This window comes from Gracilinanus agilis, chromosome 3 (genome assembly GCF_016433145.1).
Source record: "Gracilinanus agilis isolate LMUSP501 chromosome 3, AgileGrace, whole genome shotgun sequence".
NCBI classification, from domain to species: Eukaryota; Metazoa; Chordata; class Mammalia; order Didelphimorphia; family Didelphidae; genus Gracilinanus; species Gracilinanus agilis.
Genome location: NC_058132.1, coordinates 672,878,033 through 672,901,326, shown reverse-complemented (window position 1 = coordinate 672,901,326; position 23,294 = coordinate 672,878,033). Strand labels below are relative to the sequence as shown.

The 23,294-nt window shown below is 36.9% G+C and overlaps 1 protein-coding gene across 1 annotated transcript in view; it reads left to right on the top strand.

The window, feature by feature from the left end:
- The window catches only part of SPATA16 (spermatogenesis associated 16), a 285,343-nt gene that overhangs the window by 61,435 nt on the left and 200,614 nt on the right, over nucleotides 1–23,294 (top strand). Inside the window, exon 2 of the mRNA XM_044667756.1 lies at nucleotides 19,341–19,486. Within this exon, the coding sequence (XP_044523691.1) occupies nucleotides 19,341–19,486 (146 nt within the window). The remainder of the gene's footprint in view (nucleotides 1–19,340; nucleotides 19,487–23,294) is intronic.

The window sequence follows — 23,294 nt, the reverse complement described above, 5'->3', positions numbered from 1 at the left end:
ATTGTTTCTGTGTATTGTTTACCTGGTCATTTTATTGATCACTCACTTTCTCTCTTATCCAGTACCATATTGTTTTGAAGATGAACTCTTTGTAATTTTGTGATTTTGTAATATCACTTAAATATTTTTAGAGTTTTATCTACATCATCTCACTGAAATAATCCTGTAAAATAGGTGCCATTATTATACTCATTTAACAGATTAGGAAACTGAGACTAAGGGCCACATAGTTAAAAAGTGTACGATGCAAACCCCGGTATCTCCTGACTCTGTCCTTGCTCCCTTGGCTCTATAGTATGCTGTATTCTAGGACTAGGTGAGAAAATGTTTTTTATTCACTTTTCCATACTGATATAGTTAGAACCAATTTTTATATGGCACTTTCCAGTTTATAGAACATTTTATATAGACTTGTTCACTTGATCCTCACAATAACCCTAGAAGGGAGGTGCTATTTTTATTATCCCCAATTTATATATGAGGAAACTGAGGCTGAGAAAATTTAAGTAACTTGTCCAGGATCACAGAACTAATGAGTAGCTGAGGTTGGATTTGGAGTTGGATCTTCCTTACTCCTGAGCCCAGGGTGCCTCCCAGCCACCTAGTCTGAGTTGGCAATGTACATATTAATTTGCTCAAATTCAGTGTCTCCCCAAACAAGAACCCCCATCCCCAAGTTCCATGGCCCAAGGCAGTTCTCGAATGACCCCATCAAGGAGAAACCAGATGGATCTGCATTCTAGGCGGCTACTTATCTCTTTGAAAGATGCCTCAGAAAAGACTGAAGTGGAGATGTTTAACAAATGGGACCAGGAATGATTAATCACATTTTACTGTCATTTGATAACTTGGCACCCAGGGAGTCACCTCATTTCTCCAATTCCCATAAATTTAATGGAGGTCACATCATGGACTATTGGACTGAAAAGCACTGCCACCAAAAGCTCTGATGGTACTTTTATGTTCGCTGATGTGTAGACATAATTCTCTGCATCTTTGAGCTCCACACAGTATGTCTTTCCCAGGGAGACACTTGAGCAGATATATACGGTACCATGTACAAAGTTACAAGAGATGAACCCTCTGATTTATTTCTCTTACCTGTAACAAGATGATAGAAAATTTAAAACCAATGGGTGCTATTATGTAGTATAGCACTTCTCTCCACCCCTGTTAGAAGAGGATAGAAAAGATATTTATTGAAACTGGAAGCGATTACTTCCAAGACCCTCGCCGTCTGGGAATTTCAGTCTGGGATCTAAAACTGGAATTTTAAAGACTCCTCATGAAGACCTACAAGGGTTACGTCTCATAGGTTTCATGGGGCCTCACTTTTTCCTAGTCCTTTCATCTCTCCCATTTTTTTAATTATAGGAATTTTTTCTGCATCTCCTTCACTTTAGATCTTAAATTGTTCAAATTCCTTAAGTATTGAGTTTCTATTTCTTCCTACTTTATCTTCCATTTGTAAAGGAAGAAAATATCGATTGGTATTTATTATACATATACATATCTCCACATAAGATATATATGCACATGTTAAAGCTATGACATAATCACTTTTTTGTTGTTTTTATTTGAGATCTCTTCTACAAAATAACTAATATGGAACATGATTGCATATATAAAGTCTATATCATATTGCTTACCTTTTCAGGGAAGGGAATATTTTTTTCCAAATTACATGATAAAATTTTAAATATCCTTAAAATTTTTTTGTTTTAAATTCTCTCCTTTCTTCCCTTTCTCCCTCCCCAATTGCCAAGGCAAAAAAATTTTAAGGATATTTAAAGTTTTAACATGTAATTTGGAAAAATAAATTATTATTTTAAAAAAGAAAGCTACGGCAGTGACTAGACATATGTGCCCATCAAAATAAAGAGAGCCTATGTGGAATAGTGAATAAAAAGCTGAATTTGGAGTCAGATGTGGGTTCAAATCCTACCTTTGATACATACTGGCTATGTGACCCTAGATAAGTTATTTAACCCTCAGTGCTGTTGGCATCTCTCTGAGATCAGAAGTTGCAGAGAAGGTGGCAATCTGCCCTGACACAGAGTGTTTTCTCAGGGAATTTTCAGTATCATTGAAATCAAAAGCCCAAATTCCTCATCTTCCATAGAAATATAAGGTAGCAAGCTAGAAGGAAAAAAACTTATGGATCAGTTCTAAATCATCCTTTTATCTCTGGATGCTTTAGAGCTATTGTTTCTTATAGTCAAGTGTACAAGCAATTATTAAGCCCCTTCTATGGGCCAGGCACTGTGCTAAGTGCTGGGCACAAAGTCAAAAGCCAATCCTTACTGTCAAGGAGCCCAAAGTTTAATGAGGGTGATGATTTGCAAACAACCACGTACAAACAAAATATAGGCATGAAATTAAAGATAATCAACAGAAGGGAGGAACTAGTATTAAGAGTGGGTTGTGAAAGGCTTTTTTCAATAAGTAAGGTTTTGTCTGGGACTGGACAGAAGCCAGGAAAAGGCAATAAAGAGATCGAGGTGGAAGAGAATCACAGGAATTCAGCAAAAACAGTCAGGAGAATGGAATATTTTGTTTGAGCATCAGCAAAGGCCAAAAAGGAAGAGGACTGACTATTAGATCATTAGATCTGACTATTAAAAAATCATTGATAACTTTGGAAATATTGGATTCAGGTGAATGATGAGGTGACAGAGCCAGACTGTGGCGAGGGAGAAAACAAAAAGAGAGTTAGATGGCTGTTGGGGATGGATGGATGAAGTGAAGGTTTTTTGAAGATGGGAATCAGAGGTAGGGAGTAGGAAATGAGCCAATAGAGAGGGAGATATTAAAGATGAGTGGGAATGATAGAAGATGTCATCTGCTATTAAAAAAAAGAAAAACAAGATGAAATGAGCCCATATGCATGACAGAGTTTGTTTTGGCAAGAAGAGAAGGAGCACCTCTTCATGTGAGACAGAGTGAAGGAGGACAGAGTGACAAAAGGCATCCAAATGTTGCAGGGGCAGAAGGAGAAGAGAAGAAGTCCCTATCAAATGCTCTCAATTTTTTTTTCAGTGAAATATAGACAAAGTTCTTAGCTGAGAGTATGGGAAAAGGGGGGAATTATGGGAGATTGAGAAGGGATGAAAGGGTTTGGTTATTGTGGTGAGTGGAACAGTGAATCAATTATGAAGGTATATATATATAAAGATAGACTTGCAGCAGTGAGGTCCCAGAATATTAGTCTTCTTACCTTCCTACAGCCCTTCAATCAGCATTAAACAAATATTCAAATTTTACTGTCTTCACCATTTTGCTGAGTATGAGGTAAAAACTCATAATAGTTGTGGGGGGAAAAATACCCATGGAGACTATAATAATGTAAATAAAGACAACACTAACAGATAGGTGAACTCACAGTAATGACAACACCTGAATCATCTGGTAAACTGTCAATGAAAAATGCCTCCCTCATTTCATTGAAAAAATGGAGATAATAAAAAAACCTTCTAACATGGTTGCTTAATTAGGTAGTTGTTTTGTTTTTCTTTTGTTTTATTTGTTTTGGATGTTGTTTTTCCCACCAGAGAAGGTATGATTGAATGGCTAGAGTGCCTGGAAAATAACTGTGATATAAAAAAAGCAAAAAATATCAATAGAGCATTTTAAAAGGAAATAAGCAACAAGACTAATGAAAATGTAATGTTTATCATCCTTATTTTCTTTCTACTCTTTTGCTATTATTTTGTGGAAATTCTTATTGATATGGAGAATTCTAAAATGAATTGCTTCAGTGGGTCTGACACTTTTCTTAGACCTGGGTATTTCTAGAAATAGTGGTGCAATATTTTAGTGAAAGCATCAATAACCTGGTGATACAAAGGCAAAAATGAAACAGTTAATGCTCTTCAAGAACTTAAATCCTTTCTGGAGAGGGTCCCTTCCATCTCTCAAATACTGTGATTCTTTAAAATAGAACTTCCTCAAAGTGGGTAGGATGGGGATTTGCAGCAATAATAATTTTACTTTATTTTACAGAGGGATAATAGAAAATGGAAGTCAGATTTTTTTATCTCTGAGTCTTTAAGAAAAATCTGATGTCTTCAGATCTATAGGAAAAAATCAGAGTGAAAATCTAAAGAGGGAACCTGGGGAAAAGAATAATTTTCTTGAAATATTATTCAGTTACTCATCAAAAAATATAGGAAATCACAAAAAAATTATTTGACTTAGAAACAAAATTATTTGATTGGGAAATTGAATAACATGAATAATTTCTGAAATTTTTAAAAATGAGAAATGACAAAAGGATCATATTCCCTTTTGACTTGACTTTTTGTGACCTAATCATGTTTTATATCTTTCTGTGGAAGTCCACCAGATATCATCTAATTCCATTTCTCATGAAATTAAGAAACCATCTGCCTCCCAGAAGAGTAACCCTCCTGCCTATTTTTTTTATCAAATTTTCTATTTTTCCCTGCACTTTTTGTCAGTGGGCTTTTGACCCAAAAGCTGGGACCATTGGGCTTAACAAACCCTAGGTTACTGTGGGCAATTTTATTTTTTAATTAACCAAAAATCTACTTTTCCTCCTTTCCACTTCCCATTTTATTAAAAAAAATACTTATGACAAATATGAATAGTTGAGCCAAAAATAAAAATTCCTTCATGGATTGTGTGCCAAAAATATCTATATCATTCTGCACACTTCTCTAGTAGGCAGTAGAAAACTTGTTTCATCGGTGTTCTGGAATCATGGAGGGTCATTGTGCTGATCAGACTTCTTACAACTTTCAAATTTGTTTTAACAATGTTGTTATTGTGTAAATTGGTCTCTCCATTTCATTCTTCATCAGTTCATACAAGTCCTCAAAATTGCTTGTTTTTGATATTGATGTCAAAGAATACCATTCTGATTCTGTTTGCTTCAGCCTACAACAATTCATGCAAGTCTTTTCATGTCTCATTAAAATCACTTCTTTACTCATTTCTCAGAAGAAATCTTTTTGTTTCATTGCTTTTGGATGTAGGCTTTTCAGTGGTATTGTTGCTTCAAAGGACACAAGCCATTCAGTAACTTTTTGAGTATAATTCAGAATTGCTTTCCAGAGTGGTTGGACCCATTCACACTTCTGTCAATAATGCATCAAAATGTGCCTGTTTTACCACAGTCTTTCCAACAATTGTCATCTAACCTGTTTGCCATCTTTGCCAAATCTGATGAGTATGAATTGAAACCTCAAAACTGCTTTACTTTGAATTTCTCTAATCTTGAGTGATTTGAAGTATTTTTCACATAACAATAATATTCATGGGATCATAAATCTAGAAACAACTTAAGAGTCCCACTAGTTTAACATTAACTCTGCTCCCCTACATGATTTACAGTCAAGAAAAATTTATACATGTATGTGTGTATATAGCATATATCCATATATATGCATATATAAATATATACACATTTGTGTATTTATATGTACAGATATACTACATGTGTGTTTTATACACACACAGACATGTGATTTTTTTCCCTTTTTAAGGGATTGTAAGGGTTCTGAACTTTAAATCAGAAGAATTAATTAGGCATGAAACCAGGCGCAGATTCAGGGAGCATGACTATGAACATTATCTTGTTATTCTCTCTCAACTCCAGTTTCCTCATCTTTGAAGTGGGGATAACACCACACTGCCTCCCTCACAGTGATGCTGGCTGGGCAAATGCTTTAGAGACTCCAAGACCATTAGAAATGGGAGCTATTGCCCAGTTCTTTGGGGTTGCTTATTTCTGTTGTTTTAGTCTGTAGCTCTCGGTAAACTATAAAATCTTTTTGTTTGGCAGCTTCTCAAAAGTTGGGTGCATAAAGCTATTTCACAATACTTTGAGTTTCTCAAGTGAAAAATCATGACAATAAATGACACTTTTGTGGCACTTTAAAGCTGGCAAAATGATATACATCCATTATCTCGTTTGAGCTTTGCAACAGCCTTGGGAAGGCAGGTGCCATAAGTATTATTACCCCCAATTTGCAGATGAGGAAACTGAGACTCAGAGCCATTTTTCCCCCAAGATTAATCAGATGGCAAATATTAGGTCCGGGATTTAAAAGGGAATTTCCTCCGTTAAAACAAAGCCAGTGTTTGCATATACCATTGAAAATGGAAAGAATGCTGGATTTAGACTCAGAGGAGCTGGTTTCCAGTCCCATCTCTGCTGCTTACTACCTGCAGGAACTTGGACAAGTCATTTAACTCTTTGGGCCTCAGTTTCCCCATCTGTAAAATGAGGAGGTTGAACTTGGTGATCTTTAAAGTCCTTTCTAGCTTTAACCCCATGGCCCTGTGACCATGCCATAATGGCAAGGTACAAGGATTCTCAGTTTTTAAGAACATTTCAATTCAATTCAATAGACATTAAGTGCATTCTATTAACTACCAGTCACTGTCTAAACTCTGAGGATTCAAAGGTAAAAGGCAGTTTAATGAGGAAGACAACATACTGGCGCATATATACAAAGCAAATTATATGTAGGATCAGTAGGAGAGGATTAACAGAGGGAAGGCAATGGAATTAATAGGGGTTGGGGAAGACTTCCTGTACAAGATGGGATTTTAGTTGGGACTTGTTAAAGAGAGCCAGAGAGGTCAGTAATTGGAGTGGAGCAGGGAGAGAATTCAATTCATGAGGAACAATCAGAGAAAATGATGGGATCCAAGAGTCAAAGAGTCTTGTTCCTGGTCAGCCAAGAGGCCAGTGTGACTGGCTGAAAGCATATATGGTAGGGGATATAAGTTGTAAAAAGAATGGAACATGGGAGGGGGTTAGGTGAGGAAGAGTTTATAAAGAACACAAGATGGCAAAGTAGTTTTCTATAACACATCTCTATTTGTTTATGAAAATTCTAATTGATGAAGCAAAATCATTATTGAAATTCTGTTTGCTTTATGCCAGGACAAATTATACCACCAGGAAATAGCCTTATTTGTATTTCTTATTAGGCAATGTTCTCAAGATTGATATAAAGTTCACACAAAGAATAACTCTACCTTCTGCCTAGAATACTGAAATTAGCCCCATCTTATCATGTTTTTTCCTCTAAATTCAAATTCTTTTCAGACTTTATCTGTTCCATTAGATAGTGTAAAAACATGACAAGAACCCAACTGAGCACTTGCATCCTGTCCAAAATCAGGCTGTCCTTATGTTTTTGCTTCTGTGATTTCTCCCCCTAATGTTTCTGCATGCCCATCTAGACTCCAGAATTGCAGAGGATTTGTGGCTTTATCAATGCGGTCTTTTTCTCAGATGATCAAATGAGATATTTGTAAAGTACTTAGTACCACGTCTGGCACAGAGTACACAATTTATAGTTCATTTGTTCCAACGAGGAGGAACAAGATCCAACCATACCTGCCCATCCTGTGGATTGCTTGTCCATGTTCTCCCATCACCAAGATAGCTATGGAGCTCCATCACTGTCCAAAGCATTTCCACCAGGAAGTCTTTCCTGATTCCCCCTCCTTGCTAGCATTTTCTCTTAATTTGAATTATCCTGTGTATCTTTTATTTGTTTATATGTTGTATCGCACCCCATTCTAAGTAGAATATAAATATCTTGAAGGCAGAATCCAAACTTTGTGTCTCTAGTCCCTAGCACAGTTCCTTATGTGTTGTACTTAATAAAGTATTTAATAAACTTAACTAATATTAATAACTTAATAAAGTGCTCAATAAACATAATTAACTTATTAGTAACTTAAGATGTTTAATAAACATGATTGGCTTACTAATAACTTAAAATACTTACTGAATGGTTTTTGGATTGGATTATACAGAACATATATTTAACAAACATTTGATGAGCTGAATTGATGACTTGAGTAAAGATGCCAGGTTGGGAAAGGTGCTTCCACTCTAGAAGAGAGGAATATTTTGATACCTTCTCAGATTACACCAACTTCAATTGGCAGACACTGAGAGCTTACATGTGCTTTGGAGAATGCCCTTTTTTAATATCATTCCATTAATATGCCCAGATCTGCATCTCTATCTGACCAGTTTAAGAGGTTGGCAAATAGCCTTTCCATTAGCTGGACATTTTGCACGTAGCTATGCCCTGGAGGTCAAGAAGGAGTCTCATTATTACCCTTATATCTCCATCCCCTAGCAAAATAACTTAAGCCCTTCTAGGTGCTTAATAATAAAGAGTTTTAAGATGTGATTAATAATACTTGTTGAATTTAATTGAATGGTATAAAAGGTTTTTCAGTGTTTGATTGGAGACTTTTAATGTAGCAACCCACCGTTTGGAATCTTACTGTGAATCAGCATGCTGAAAAGCAGGCTCAGCTGATGTTTGCTTTATAGATGTGTACCACCTTGTAGTAGAATAGTGTCTATACCAGATGTGACCACTGCTGCTTTGTATCTTTGTCTGGATCATAAAATCACAGAATTTCAGAGCTGGAAGGGACCTACGCAGGCACTTACAACACAAAATTGAAAATGAGAATCCCTCCTGTGACATACCCAATAGTGGCCAGCCATTCTGCCTAAAGACTTCAAAAGACTGGAAGCCCATGACCATCCGAGGAAACACACTCTAAGTACAGCTCATTTTGTTAGGAGGTTTATTGTCATGCCAAGGCTTAATTTGCCTCCTTGTTTTTCTAACCTTCTGCTCCCAGTTCTTATATTCCTACCACCTTATTTTACACACACACACACACACACACACACACACACACACCCCTCTCTTAGAATGTAACTTCCTGAAAAAAACTGTCTAGGTTTCTTTGTCTTTCTTTTTTATCCTGAATGCCCTGCACACAAAAGACCTTAACAAATATTTGTTAAACTAATTTGAACCCCTCTACCACTGCTCCTAGTTCTGGCCTTTGGGGCCAAGCAGAAAGAAAATGTAATCCTTCTTCCAAATGAAAATCCTTCAAATATTTGGAGACAGCCATCACGTCCCATGTGTTCTTCTTCAGGCTAATATCCTCAGTTTCTTCCAATGGTACCCAATTGGCATGAACTCCTGATTGCCCCCTTTATTGTGCATTCTCTGATTTATCAATATTGTTCCCAAAATGAGATTCCTAGGACTTAATACAACACTGTGCATTTGATATGATCAGGGCACAGTACACTGGCACTGGCACTGGCACTTCCTTATTTCTAAATGCCATGCCTCTCATAATTCAACCTCCTAAGATTACACCAGCTTTCCTGGTGACCAGATCTGTAGTTTCTCATCCCTGTTTGCTCTCTACTTCACAATTCCATTTATTCCTGAAATACCCAGGTCCAGAAACAACACAGTGGATTAGAAAATCAACCCACAACTTTCTCTCTTCTTTCTCTCTTTCACCATGCTAGATCAGTAAGCCAGGGCCCCCACAAATATCGATTCCATCCATTCTCTAGTTTGTCTATTGACCCATTTTAACAGGATGTTGAAAAACTAGAGTTGTCTTTCACTTCTGGGCTGCAGTTCATTTCCAAGGAGTTTTCTCTTCCATGTGTTGAGATTGATCATTTATATTCCTTGCCTGCCCTTGAAACTCACGGCCTCGCAGAAGATTGCCAATGTAGGAAGATCGCCCATTTATTCTTTACTTTCTTAAGGTGTGCTCAGACAGAGCTTCTATTATTATTAAAGCTGAAGGCCTACTTACTCCTGAAATGAAGGATTGGAGCTCCCTGACAAAGCACTTACTCCTTTAGAAGCCTGGGCATACATCAGAGGCATTGGTCCCTGATGGGAGCTTGTTTGCAGACACTTGAGCATCTTACAGTAAAATGAGTACTGGGCAAGAAGAGCTTATTATGATGGATTTATCTTTATGAGATGACACTGAGTTGTGTGGGAGTCAAAAGACTCGAAAGTTACTTCATTTAAAAAGATAGAATTATTTTAATTAGACTTAGAAATTTTTTTAGACTCGGTAATAAAAAAATTAAAATAAAGCAGTTTCCATTGTTATCACTCTGGATTTCTACAAAAGAAAATTTTAAGTATAATTACATCCCCAAAGTGCCTTTGGGGGAAATGGTCAGTATTACCTCAGTAACTTGTGATCAGAATTCTTACATGGCCCTCACAACACAGCACATAGCCCAGTGGGGCATTGGGGTTACTCCAATCTAAACCCCAGAACTCCTAGATTGCCCTAGTGACACCAAGCCTCCAAGAGGTGAACTGAGATTTTGTGCTGGGATCAGTACGACAAGAGATTCAGTAAGAGTATTACCTACCTAGGAATTTCAGCTATTTATAAGACTCCAGCAGTGTGATACAGAGAAAAGCATGAGGGATTTGGAGTCAATGGAACTGGGTTTGAATCTTGATTTTGCTTCCCTCCAGGCATCTTTTCCCCTCCTCTTTATAACAGTTGTTTTCTTATTGTCTCTGCAACTTCATTCTTCATTAAAAGGTGAGGTGTTCTATATGCAATAATTTTTTGAAGTAGCAATGTCCTGGGGATAAAGGTAGATTTCCATTGATCGTGAAATGGCTAAACAAAATGTAGTACATGAAATTAATAAAATATTACTGTGTCATAAGAAATAATAAATACAGAAAAGTGTGGGCAGACTCATATGGACTAATACAAGGTGAAAATAATAGATGAAATGGCCAGAGTAATGTGGATGGAAAAAAAAAGCAATTGAAACTGAATTCTGTGAAATTATAATGACCAAACACAGCCCCAAAGAAGATAGAAGAAAAAAGATCTTTTCCATTCTTTATATGGGCCATTGAATGTAGAATATTATATGTAAAGTTAGACTTTTTACAAATGTTGCTTGGTTTTGCTTAAGCATTTTTTGTCATTCTTTGTTAAAAAGAACTCTTGGAGGGGGTGGAGGTACATTGGGAAATGTATGTGATTCAGAAACAAAAGATGTGTTTTTTATTTATTTTGAAAGTTTCTTGTCCTTCTTGAGCACACTCTCCCCTTATAAACTTGTAGAACACTGAATCCTACCTATCTATCCTCAGTTTCTCTCTTTGTAAGATGAAGGGATTTGGTTAATTCTGTGATTCTATGACTAGATGGCTTCCACTCCCCCCTTCTGTGAAACCCTCTTCTTTATCACTTTTTTCTGGCACTCATCTACGTTCTTCATTGTACAACTGTTTCCACTCTGCATCCCTGCTGTGCTCTGATTTATTTTATCCAGAAAACATCTGAGAACAATTAAGGCTGTGTGAATGTGTTGATTTGTTTTTGCTTGACTGTACTTAGGTGTCACGAGGGAGGGTTCTATGGGGGAAGAGGGAGTTATCGTGAAATGGCAGTGATGGAATAAAAGAGAAAGAAGCATCCATAAAAAACATTTTTTAAAGGTGAGAGAGAGGGAGATATTAGAGAGAGAAAACTAGACGGGGAAAAGAAAAGGATGAAAGGAGGAGGGGAGAGGAGAAGAAAGAGATTGAAGGGAGAAGAAAAAAGATGGGAGGTGGGGGAAAGGAGGGAGAAAGAAGAGAGATTAGAGAGAAATAGAAAGGGATGAAGGGAGGGAGATAGGAGAGGAGAGAGAAAAAGGGGAAAAGAGAGAAAGAGACAGAGGGAGAAATAAAGAGAGATGGAGGGAGTTAAAGAGAGAGCAAAAGGGACAGAAGGGAGGCAGAGAGGGAGAGAGAAACAGAGAGAAGAGAAAGAAGGACCTCACTGGTTTGGAGTTAACAAACATGTTCAAGCCCCAACAATGTTCCTTACTATCTGTGTGTCCTTAAGCAACTCATTAACCTCTTCAGACCTCAGTTGCCTCCTCTATAAAACAGGAATAATAATACCTAACCTATCTACTTGGCAGAATTGTTGTGAAGAAATCACTTTGTAAACTGGAAACTACAATATAAATGTGAACAACAGAAATGCATTTACTTTGCCATTTCCAATACTGTACCTGGGGATAGGGAAAAGGAGACAAAAGAGATCATTAGGTTAAGGGGGTATTTATCAATCTTTCATCATTTGAGTGCATAGGAAGGACCCATCCATGTCCCAAACTGTAGAGTCTCACTATAGGTCTCAGATTTTATATGACTTAAACATTTGAAGGGATAGTCAGTGTTCATGGCTAGGCCATGCCAAAATAATAAAAACACTGGTAGTAGTAATTTAACTAGTGTTGGTAATAATTTGATTAAAATTGATGATGGTTTATATGGTGTTGATAATAATTTGATTAGTGTTGTAAATAATTATGAGAAAAAGAGAAATAGTGTTGTAAATGGTGTTAGAAGTTCTAGTAATTGTGGAATTAAGAAGAAGAATAGAAATTATGATTTGATTGTAAATAAGAACAATGATACCACAATAGAGGTGAAAAGGACCAATGGTTTAAAATCCTGGGAAAATTCTGTAATTCAAGACGATAACTTTGTCCAATATAATGCTTCCTAAATTAAGTTAAATATTTAGTGCCTAACCAGTCAAACTTCGAAAGGGATACTTTATATCTTAGCATGTAGCACAGTTCTTGGCATGCAGTAAGTGATTAACAAATACTTCTTGACTTGTTAATCTCATAAAATTAGACCAAAATAATTACAAATTGGAGTAAAAAGTAAAAAAAAAAGTAAATGATCATTGGGGCATAGATTTCAGACTGAAAGGTGTCTAAGATGTCACTGAACACAGTCCCTACAATTGTACAAATAAGGAAATTGAGCCTAAGAGAGGTTAACTACCTTCCCATGGTTAGATGAGTAATAAGTGCCTAAAATAGAATTCATTCGAACTGAGGGTTTTTTGATTCCAAACACACACTCTATCCTTTATGCCACCTAGCTCTTTTAATATTTCAGTGGAAATAATAAAAACAAGGAAAAACAGAGTCCAAATAACAATTCCAGATCTTAAATCATATTATAAATCAGTATCACTAAAACCATTTGGTACTTGCTAAAATCTGGTAAAATAAAAAATGGGAAAGATTTGAAAAAGAAGCAAAAACAAAGACAAAAATACCTTGAAAATCCTAATTAGCGCATGCTAGACCCACTCTGTGTCCAGACACATTCCATCCATTCCCTCTTACACACTACACGCCCCAGACCTGGAAAGTTAAATCTATACCACCATTGCTACTAGAAAGAGTATGTCAGTGTGTCAATCTATCCCCCTGTGGCTCCATTCACCCTCCTTATTTTTGCATCTGTGTCTCCAGATTAGCCCAATAATTGGCACATAATAAGCATTAATGATTGTTTTTCATTCATTCATCCATCCACTTATTCATTCATTCATTAATGTGAGTAGCCCCTCCAGTAGATAAGGTTGAATACCTCTCATTCATACCTTCTCACCATGCAAGTCAGTTCCTCCTATAAATCGTCCCTAGATAATGATCCTGGAGACTTTCCTCTAGTTCAAGAGATCTTAACCTGAACTTACATCTTTATTTTTCATTAACCTCTTACTGAAATATATAGTATTTTTTCCAGGCATCTAAAATATTATTCTAAGAAGAGATCCATAAGCTTCATCGGACTGCCTAAAGGGAGGGTCCATTTTACAAAAACAAAGTTAAGAACCTCTGACCCAGATGTTTCTATATTTTTGATCTATTAGCATCCCATCTGAAAATCAGCTACTCAAAGCAAAATAGGCAGGCATTGAAACAAATCAAATCTCAATACAAAAGAAGATAAGATAGGTCTGTATCCTAGCTCAGGCTTCTTTTCAACTTATACTCAGATAGACCTTGAATAGGCTAAATTTATGTCTTCCTGAAAGAAGAGGCAAAAAGGAAAAATCCCTTCCCCTCTGCAGATGACCCAACTTCATCATTTCTACACTCAGAGAGGGCCTAGGTAGCAGCTAAACCTATTCCCCAGTTATTGTCAAAAAGAGCCTCTAAGTAGAGCCTGTACTCAAGCCCATGGCTGTATTTGAGAGACATCCTCCAGGATTTCAGTGGACAGTAGTGAATTGCCTTTCCAGCTGGTAAATTCACTTACCTATGCAGGGGTATATTTTGATGGTTATTCAGCCTAGAAGTCCATCAGGTGGTGTTTCTACTTACAGAAATACAGCATCTCAGATGGATGTTTCCAATGTCACTCAACACCAGTCCTCTCATTTACATCTATACTGAGTAGTCTTTAAAAACCTCCAGTGTGGGGGACCCCACTAATGCCCAAGACAGACCAATCCATTTTTGGACAGCTGAAATTATTGGGGAAATCTTCCTTAGAGGAAATCTGAACTTGCCTCAGAACCAATCATTCTACAATAGACCACATGGAAACTCTGTGGCACCATTTTTTTTTGCATCACCTTTTATATAATCTTCATTTCCTAGTAGATCCCTGCATGATTCCCAATCCCAAGTCCCATCCCTCATAACAGAAGAAAAAAGCAAAACCAACCAACCCATCAGTTGCCTCTGGCAGTATCTACATATGCCTCATTATTGATTGATACTCTGCCTGTCTCCCATTCCTGACTTGTTCTCCCTCAATTCTGACTCACATATGATCTCTTTGGCTTTCTTGAAGTCCCAGCTAAAATCCCACCTTCTTCAGGAAGCCTGCCCCAACCTCTCTTAATTCTAGTGCTTTCCTTCTGTTAATTTTTTGTATTCATAATGTATATAGCTTGCTTTGTGTTTATTTGTTTGAATGTTGTTTTCCCATTAGATTCCTTGAGAGTAGGAACTGCCTTTTGCCTCTTTTTGTATTCCCAACATTTAGCAAAGTGTTTAGCACATAGTAGGTGTTTCATAAATGTTTATTGATTAATTTCATATTAGATGGAACTAAACTGTTGTTATTGAATATTTATCCATGTGCTTTGACAGATTTAAATTTTTAGAGTCCTTTTGTTTTTGTTTTAAAATATTATTAAAATATTTAAAATAGGAGTGGGCTAGTACTTTGTCTAGATCAGTGGTTCCCAAACTTTTTTGGCCTACTGCCCCCTTTCCAGAAAAAAATATTACTTAGCACCCTGGAAATTAATTTTTTTAAATTTTAATAGCAATTAATAGGAAAGATAAATGCATCTGTGGCCATCACCGCCTCCCTGGATCGCTGCAGCACCCACCAGGGGGTGGTAGCGCCCACTTTGGGAATCACTGGTCTAGATCAAAGGCTCTTAGACTTTTACAGCAGAATAAATGTTGTCTTTTCTATCTAATGTACAGACAACTAAACTTTGTTCCATGCCAATCATTCACACAAAAATTAATAGCAATCTATTTCCACTTAATATGATATTTCAGATCCATAGTCATGGGGACACATTAACTAGCCATTTGTTTATCTTCTTTAAGTTCTACTCCTGTATTGAGCATCTGAAGGCAATGTACCTAGAGAGTATTAGCTCAGCCTTCAAATAAAAATGTTTTCACTGATTACAGTTTAATACTATTCCCACGATTCATTTGGTAACAGTTCTGTTGTCTGCAAAATTAGAGTTAATGATTTTAGCCCTTTTTCCCTTCTTCCTACCAAAAAGAAATTTATTTCTTCTTTCTGAATATGCTAATATATATGTGGGTATATATATATGCATATATGTTGTCTCTCTTGATAGAATATGTGCTTGTTGAATACAGGGGTTGTTTTGCTTTGTTCTTGTCCTTATATCATTGATGCCTATGATAGTGTCTGGTACCCATGCCCTTGATAAATGCTTATGGATTGATTGGTTATTTGGTGTCACCTTTTGTTTTTATAGATAATGACTCCTACTATAAATTCCTCCTTGGATATGTTTCCTGGGAAGGTTTATCCTTAAAATTTTAATTCAGTTCAATTCATCTAGGACCTCAATGGATAAAGAGCTAGGCCTAGACATTGGAGATTCTGGGATCAAATCTGGCCTCAGATGCTTCCTAGCTGTGTGACCCTGGGCAAGTCACTTAACCCCCATTGCCTAACTCTTACCACTCTTCTGCCTTGGAACCAATACTTAGTATGATTCCAAGACAGACAGTGAGGGTTAAAAAAAGTATGTATTAAGCATTTTTCATGTGCTAGGAATAGTACTAGATACTGAAGATTAAAACAAAGAATTAAAATGGGCTCTACGCTTAGTGAGCTTATAGTTCTACAGATGAAATTCTTTGTTTTTGAATTCTTGTTTTGATTTGGTATTCTACTATGGCTACCCTAGGAAATATGAAATAAAAAAGTAAAATGTGTTTTCCTTTTTACATTAACCATTAGAAAGCTCAGCTAAATTCATGACCCTGAATACAATAACAATTTCATCTTGTGTTCCTCTTGTTCTCTGCTCCTATTAACTGATTTTTCTTTGATTTTCGAATTGTCCAAATTTATTGTGAGGAACGGTTTCATTTTTGTAAGCTACTTCATATCTATTTTGGAAGTTAGAATGTGTGAGAAAGACAGGGAAAGAGTGGGGAGGGAGAGGGAGAAAGAGATAGAGACAGAGGCAGAGACAGACACAGACAGAGATAGAGAAAGACAAACAGAGATAGAGAAAGACAGACAGACAGAGAGGAGAGACAGAAAGAGAAACAGAAGAAGAGAGGAAGGGAGGGAGGGAGGGAGGGAGAGACAGAGAGACAGACAGAGAAAGAGAGAGAGTGAAAGAGAGTGAGACAGAGACATACAGACAGAGAGAAAGAGAGAGGGACAAAGACAGAGACATTGACAGAGAGACAAAGTGACAGAGAGATACAGAGACAAGGATAGAGAGAGACAAACAGACAGAGAAAGAGACAGATACAGAAATAGAGAGAGGGAGAGACAGAAAGAAACACAGACAGAGGGAGAGAGGGAAGAAGGAAGGGAGGGAGAAAGAAACAGAGAGACAGAAAAAGAGAGAGGAGGCAAGGGGAGAGGGAAAAAGAGAGAGAGAAGAGAGAAGGGGGGCGAAGAAAGAGGAAACATGTACTAAGAACAGTCCGATTCTCATAATAAGTTGCTTAGTGGTTTTTTTAAAAACAAATCCATGAAAATTAAATTCAGTAAGCATTTAGAATCATTTATTATATGTGATGGTTAAAAACTAACTTGTTATCATTCTTCTGAGGAGATCCCAAAAAGAAGTTTTAGGTACTGAGCATGAGAATCTAATATTCGAGCCCCTCTCTTCTATGAGATGCCCCATTTATACTGATTGATAAAGTTTAGTAGCTCAGAAACCAATCAAGAAACTGCTGTTTGTGAGTACTTCGAGATCTCCACTTGTAATGATAGCGAGGTTCTAGATGTAGCGGTGGGATTTGCCAGGCATGTTCTGGTTAGAGTTGAATAACTGGCTATCCACGAAAGATGTTGGTGTGACACACTTTGCAATTGAATCTTCATTATTAATATTTTCTCCATTACTTTTCTTAAGCCTAGAAAATTAACAAGACAATAAATAAATCCCTGATTTGTATCATTTGCTGATTTCTAAGATTTAAATGCTAAAAACTTATCAGTAAGCTCTCAAGATCCCTCTACTGTCACAGCAGTGTCATATCATGATGATGAATGGATAAATTGTCAGTTTTGTTCCCTTAATTTAAAATCTCCCACACATTCAACAGGATTTTTTTTGCATCCAGAAGAAACATATTAATTTTACAAATAAAATGTGGAAAGTTAAAGTGTACATGTAATGCTTTAATAAAAATGCTTTAATTTTAAAAAAAAAAAAAAAAAGCTCATGCAAGTTAGCTCCAGCACACTCCTGGCTGCACTGGATTGGAAGCAAAAGATCTTAGTTCAGATACTGCTAAATCACATATTAACGATCTGACTTAGACTTGGAGTAAATCAGTTGTCAGCGAGGGAGCATTTTTTATGCACCTTCTCGGTACCAGGCACAATGCTTAAGCTGGTGATACACAAATATACAGTCCCTGCTCTCTGGAAGACCTTCAGATACTCTCTGTGTGATGCCAGGCAACTTAATTAGCTTCTCTGTGCCATAGTTTCCTCATCTGCAAAATGGAGGGGGGTAATGTGGAGGGGGAAAATGGAGGGGGGCTGCAATCTAGCCTCAGACACTTCCTAGCTGTGTGACCCTGGGCAAGTCACTTAACCTCAATTGCCTACTCCTTGCCCCTCTTCTGTCTTACAATTGATATTAAGGCAGAAATTTAGGAATTCTTTTTTAAAATGAGAGACATGAAATCCATTCAGCTTTGAATCTATGCGTCTGTTAACCTTCACCCCATTTTCCTCATCCACAAAAAGCAGAAGATGGACAAAATGGCTTTACTTGTAAGACCTATTTTTTCCCTAAATTTTCCTAAATGTGAGAAAAAAATAGAGTCTATGCTTGATCAAACAAACTAAGGCTTGTTTTATTTTTCATTATAAAAAAATGGGAGCAGGACTAGAAAGCCAAACCATTTTACACCACTTCATCCAAAGTACCAGGAGTTTCCACCACATACAAGAAGAATTTGAAATGAAGCTTTATTTTCTGAATTTGTAGTATAAGGACTACTCCCGAGCTTAAATTCAAAAACACAGAGAAAATGTATGGGTTGTGATGAATTGTGATGAGCAGAAAGGTCCGAATGGAAGAAGAATCCCAAGAGAAAAGACCAGGGTTTTTGCTCCCTGGATCACCCTTGACTTTTCCTGAAATTATGCTGTGAAAAGGGAATGGGACTCATGTTTATTAGAGGGCTCCCTGATCTACCTGTGATACCTCGTAGCTCCCTCACTGGGAAAAAATAGCTCTTGGATATAGAGTTGTTTTTTGTTGGGGTTTCCCCCACCCCAGAAGATGGAATCATCTGCTTTCTCTTAAATTTACGGAGCCTGTTCAGCAGCCACTAGATTTCCTGGAATTCTTGTCAATAATTCCAGATATCCCAGCAATAATTTCTGACACCACAGCCTCTGCTCACCAATTCTAATAAGGTTTCACTTTTTTTCTGCCAATGTCTTCCTCGTGAATATGATTCAGGCTGAAATTAATCACTGATCACCTTAATGGTTCCTATGAGTTTACTTCCAATACCCCTTCTTGTATTAAATCAAACTCGAGAGCATGTTAGATCATTATACCACCAGCTTCCATAAAAGTGCTGGCCTTTAAAAATGATTTATCTCTGATTATTTCTGATAAGATCTTTCCTTATTATATATTACATTTTTTTTAAACTGGCACTTTTAGTAAACGGTGATGCTTTTAAATCTGTCAGGCCATGTAAAAAATATGTTGTACAGGAAACATTTGACAATAAGGGGCATCGTGTGTTGTATATTATGATCATTTAAGTGAATATGAATAGTTTTATTCAACTTGTACAGATAAAATATTAGCATTTTACATGCCCTGTTCAGGAGGAATGGATATATTTTTGCCTATTTTAAAAATATATTTTTAAACCTTTTTAAATAGAAAATTGAAGGTGCTTTGATTTGGTTCCTTTTTAGCTTTGCAGTAAAGGAGCAGCTCTGGGAAAACCTTTTGAAGCATCTGCTGAAGATATCTCAAGTGTTGCTAGTTTTATTGAAACAAAACTTGTTACCTGTTATCTACGAATGAGGAAACCTGACCTTGCTTTGAATCATGCTCACAGGTAAGAAAGGACATGGATCTATAAGTCATTACTACCAAAATGAGAGAGAGGCAAGTGGACCAGAGAGATGTGTGAAGCTGTCTCCTTCTCCCTCCATTCCTTCCTTGGTCAATCTCTGTTACCACTCAGTGCCCTGATATTTGAAATTGGCCCCAACCAGGCTGCTTCCAGGGACTTTTTCTATTTCCTCCACTAATCAAAACTTAACTGTATAGTTTTCCGTTCCCTCAGAACACCGTGCTGAGGTTTCATGAGCAGTGGTGAGTGTTAGGTGTTTTTCTTCATTAATCATTTGCTATATTGAGTTAAATAGTGTACAGATTATCCCTTAAATATCTGAACCCAATTACAAAGCAAACTATGCAAACTACCTTTAGAAAATGGTAGGGACTTCCCAGAAGTAGGAAATTAACATTGTGATGAGGGAGAAACTTTTGGAAAGGAAAATCTTTTAAAAGTCCTCAAATTGTTATGTCCTTTTCCTATGGCTGGCCCTATATAAATTTTAATTTATCATCTTGATTATTTTCATTTTTTGACCAAAAAAGATCTCCCTTTCCCCCCAAAGATATTGCTATTTTTGCTTTTCTTACATATCTGTTTTATCCAGAGAGTTTATTGATGTTGTTTTTTTACTCATTCCCTGGCATACTTTATTCTTTCCAATAAACATATCATCCTCCTCAAATGGAAAATCTTTTTTTTTAAAACCCTTGTACTTTGGTGTATTGTCTCATAGGTGGAAGATTGGTAAGGGTGGGCAGTGGGGGTCAAGTGACTTGCCCAGGGTCACACAGCTGGAAAGTGGCTGAGGCCGGATTTGAACCTAGGACCTCCTGTCTCTAGGCCTGACTCTCACTCCACTGAGCTACCCAGCTGCCCCCTGGAAAATCTTTTATATGATCATTTTATATCTTTCAATAAGTCAAGAAATACTTATTAAGCACCTACTATGTGTCAGACAAAGTGATTCAAAGAAAGGTAGAAAGTAGTCTTTGCTTTCAAGGAGCTCTAAGTCCTTGAAAGGAGGAGACAACATGCAAACAAATATGTGCAAGCATGTTATGTCCAGAATAAAGAGTCAATGATCAACAAAAGAAGAACTCTAGAATTAAGAGGAATTGATAAAGATCTCTTGTAGGAAGTGAGATTTTAACTGGGAGTTTGAAGGAAACCAAGGGGTAGCAAAAAGAAGAATGAGCATTCCAGGCATGGGAGGCAGTCAAAGAAAATGTCCAGTGTCTTGTTTCAGATCACTAAAGAATTATTTACCATTATGAACCATTAAGCTTGGAAAATTGACTGAATCCACCTCTGTCTCTGTCTCTCTCTGCCTCTGTCTCTTTGTATCTCTCTGTCTCTGTCTCTTTGTCTCTCTTTCTCTGTCTCTGTCTCACTGATAACTCCAATAAAAGGATCTCTCTATGACATAGATTTTACTGTCCCTACTTACTCCTCATTTGAGTGAAGCACGTGCATTATTTGCCTCCCAAACTTCCATCCTTGGCTATATTCTCTCCCTGAGTCAGAACAGTCTTGGAGTATCTCCTCCATGAAAATTACAACATAAGGATAACCTACTCCATTTGACAACACCTAAAACTAATCACTCAATCAATAAGCATTTATTAAGTTCCTACTGTGTGCCATGCAGCAGAGATACAATGACAAAAAAACAACCTGCCTTTAAGAAGCTTATATTTTATCTAGAGAGACAATGTATTAATATGTGCGTATATGATATTTATTTGTATATAATGACACAAGTATCATTATATAGAAATATAAATCTATATTTACACATAAATACAGATGAATGTGTATATGAATATAATTTTATATATTTATATCTATATTTTTCCTAATTATTTAATAAATCTATATTTTGTACAATTATAATATATAAATACATATCACCTACATACGATAGGAAATGAGGGTACAGGGGAGCAGTAACAGCTGTAGAGAGAAGGGGGAGGAAGAAGTGAAGGCTATTATAGAGAAGGTGGCATCTGACTGAGCTCTGAAGAAAATTAGGCAGTTGAAGAACTAGAGGGGAGGAAGGAGTACATTCCAGGACAGGAAACTTGCTGGTGCAAAGATGCAGAGAAGGGAGTGCTTTGAAGAGAAACATCAAGAAGATCAATGTTGGACTGTGTGAAGGGAAGAAATTTCTAAGTATGGAAAGGTAAATTGGGGCCAACTTGTAAAAGTTTTAAATGCCAATCAAATATGGCAGAAAGAAACATACCTCTCGAGGCAGATTTCTGTCCAACGAGGCCCTTTTATCCATGCACCACTGAGTTGATCAGGAAAATTACTAATTTGTTTATTATATCCCAGGTGGCACATCACAACTCCTGAATCATTATCCTTTTTGGCCTACCATCTTTCCAGTTCCCAAGAATTTTGGCTCCCATGCCACTGGTCCATTGTGTCTCAAGAACATGTCCTCCCTCCAAATACAAGAAGATGCTCTTGAAATACTGTCTGATGAACTACTCCCTTGTCCATTCTCCTGTCTCCCTAGTTCTTTGTTGAATAACAATTGCCTACAACTTATATCAATATGAAAACCTAACACCTGCTTTGCTAATAGCCTCAGGGAAACATAATTATCTGCCACATTAAGGCCCATTATATATGTGGGCTCTCTGCCAACCCACCGTAAGTAGTTTACAACCCTACAGCCACCTAGCTGGACCACCAAGCTAGGGAAAACCCAAGCTGGGTGTCTTCATTGTATATAAAAAAAAGCTGGTTTTAAGTTGGTGCCAGTGACATCTAAGCTATAAAGTTACTTTGACACCAGCTGCATTCTTTGCAAAGAATTTGTGCGAGATCTCCTGCACTAATAGAATTTCTTGTAGGAAGCAAACCACAAAATTTGTAATGAATATCCCATTTGATCTGTTGAGTAACATAAGCTCTTACCCAAGGGAGCTATGAGTTCAAATATGCTGAAGGAAGCAACCACTTTGTATCTGTGGCTATAGATTTCCTCTCAAGTTTTGAAGAAACTGCCAAAATAAACTCTTTGCCCATATTGTCTTTCCCATCAGTTATTTGGATGGAGTTCAATTCAGGTGAGCAGCTAAATGGTATGGCAGATGGGATGTGAGACTTAGAGTCAGGAAGACCTGAGTTTTAATCCTGCCTATATCCTCTTAGCAAGTCACTTGGCCTCTCTATGCCTCAGTTTCCTCAGCTGTAAAATGAAGATGTTGGACTCAATGACCTCTAAAATCTCTTCCAGATCAAAATCTTTATAGTCCTATAGTTCTCCTTGACCACGTAGACAACCATTCTCAGACTTTCCATCTTTGTGTTCTTAATTTTATAACTAGTAGAATAGAAAGACATTGTTATATCTTTGTATTATTATATATTTTATAAATGTCTTCTAATATTTTATTGAATTCATAGCATTGCTGGCAAGACAATGCCTTCCATTTCTTTCCATACATTCTCCATGATTAACTCCCCCAAACAAAATTAGAAACCTTCTTGTAGTTTTTGAGCATTCTTGGAGTCCCATATCCACTGACTTGGTATCTGCTGATTCAGTTACCTGATAACCCTAGAAAAACAATATTTAATTAGAAATTTTGAGATAATTTCAGAAAATATTTCAAATCAAGCAAGTACATATTGTAACAGTCTGTTGGCTAGTTCAGTATATGACTCGTGCCTCTTTGATTGAGAAAGAGAGGAGGAAGAAGAAGAAGAAGAAGAAGAAGAAGAAGAAGAAGAAGAAGAAGAAGAAGAAGGAGAAGGAGAAGGAGAAGGAGAAGGAGAAGGAGAAGGA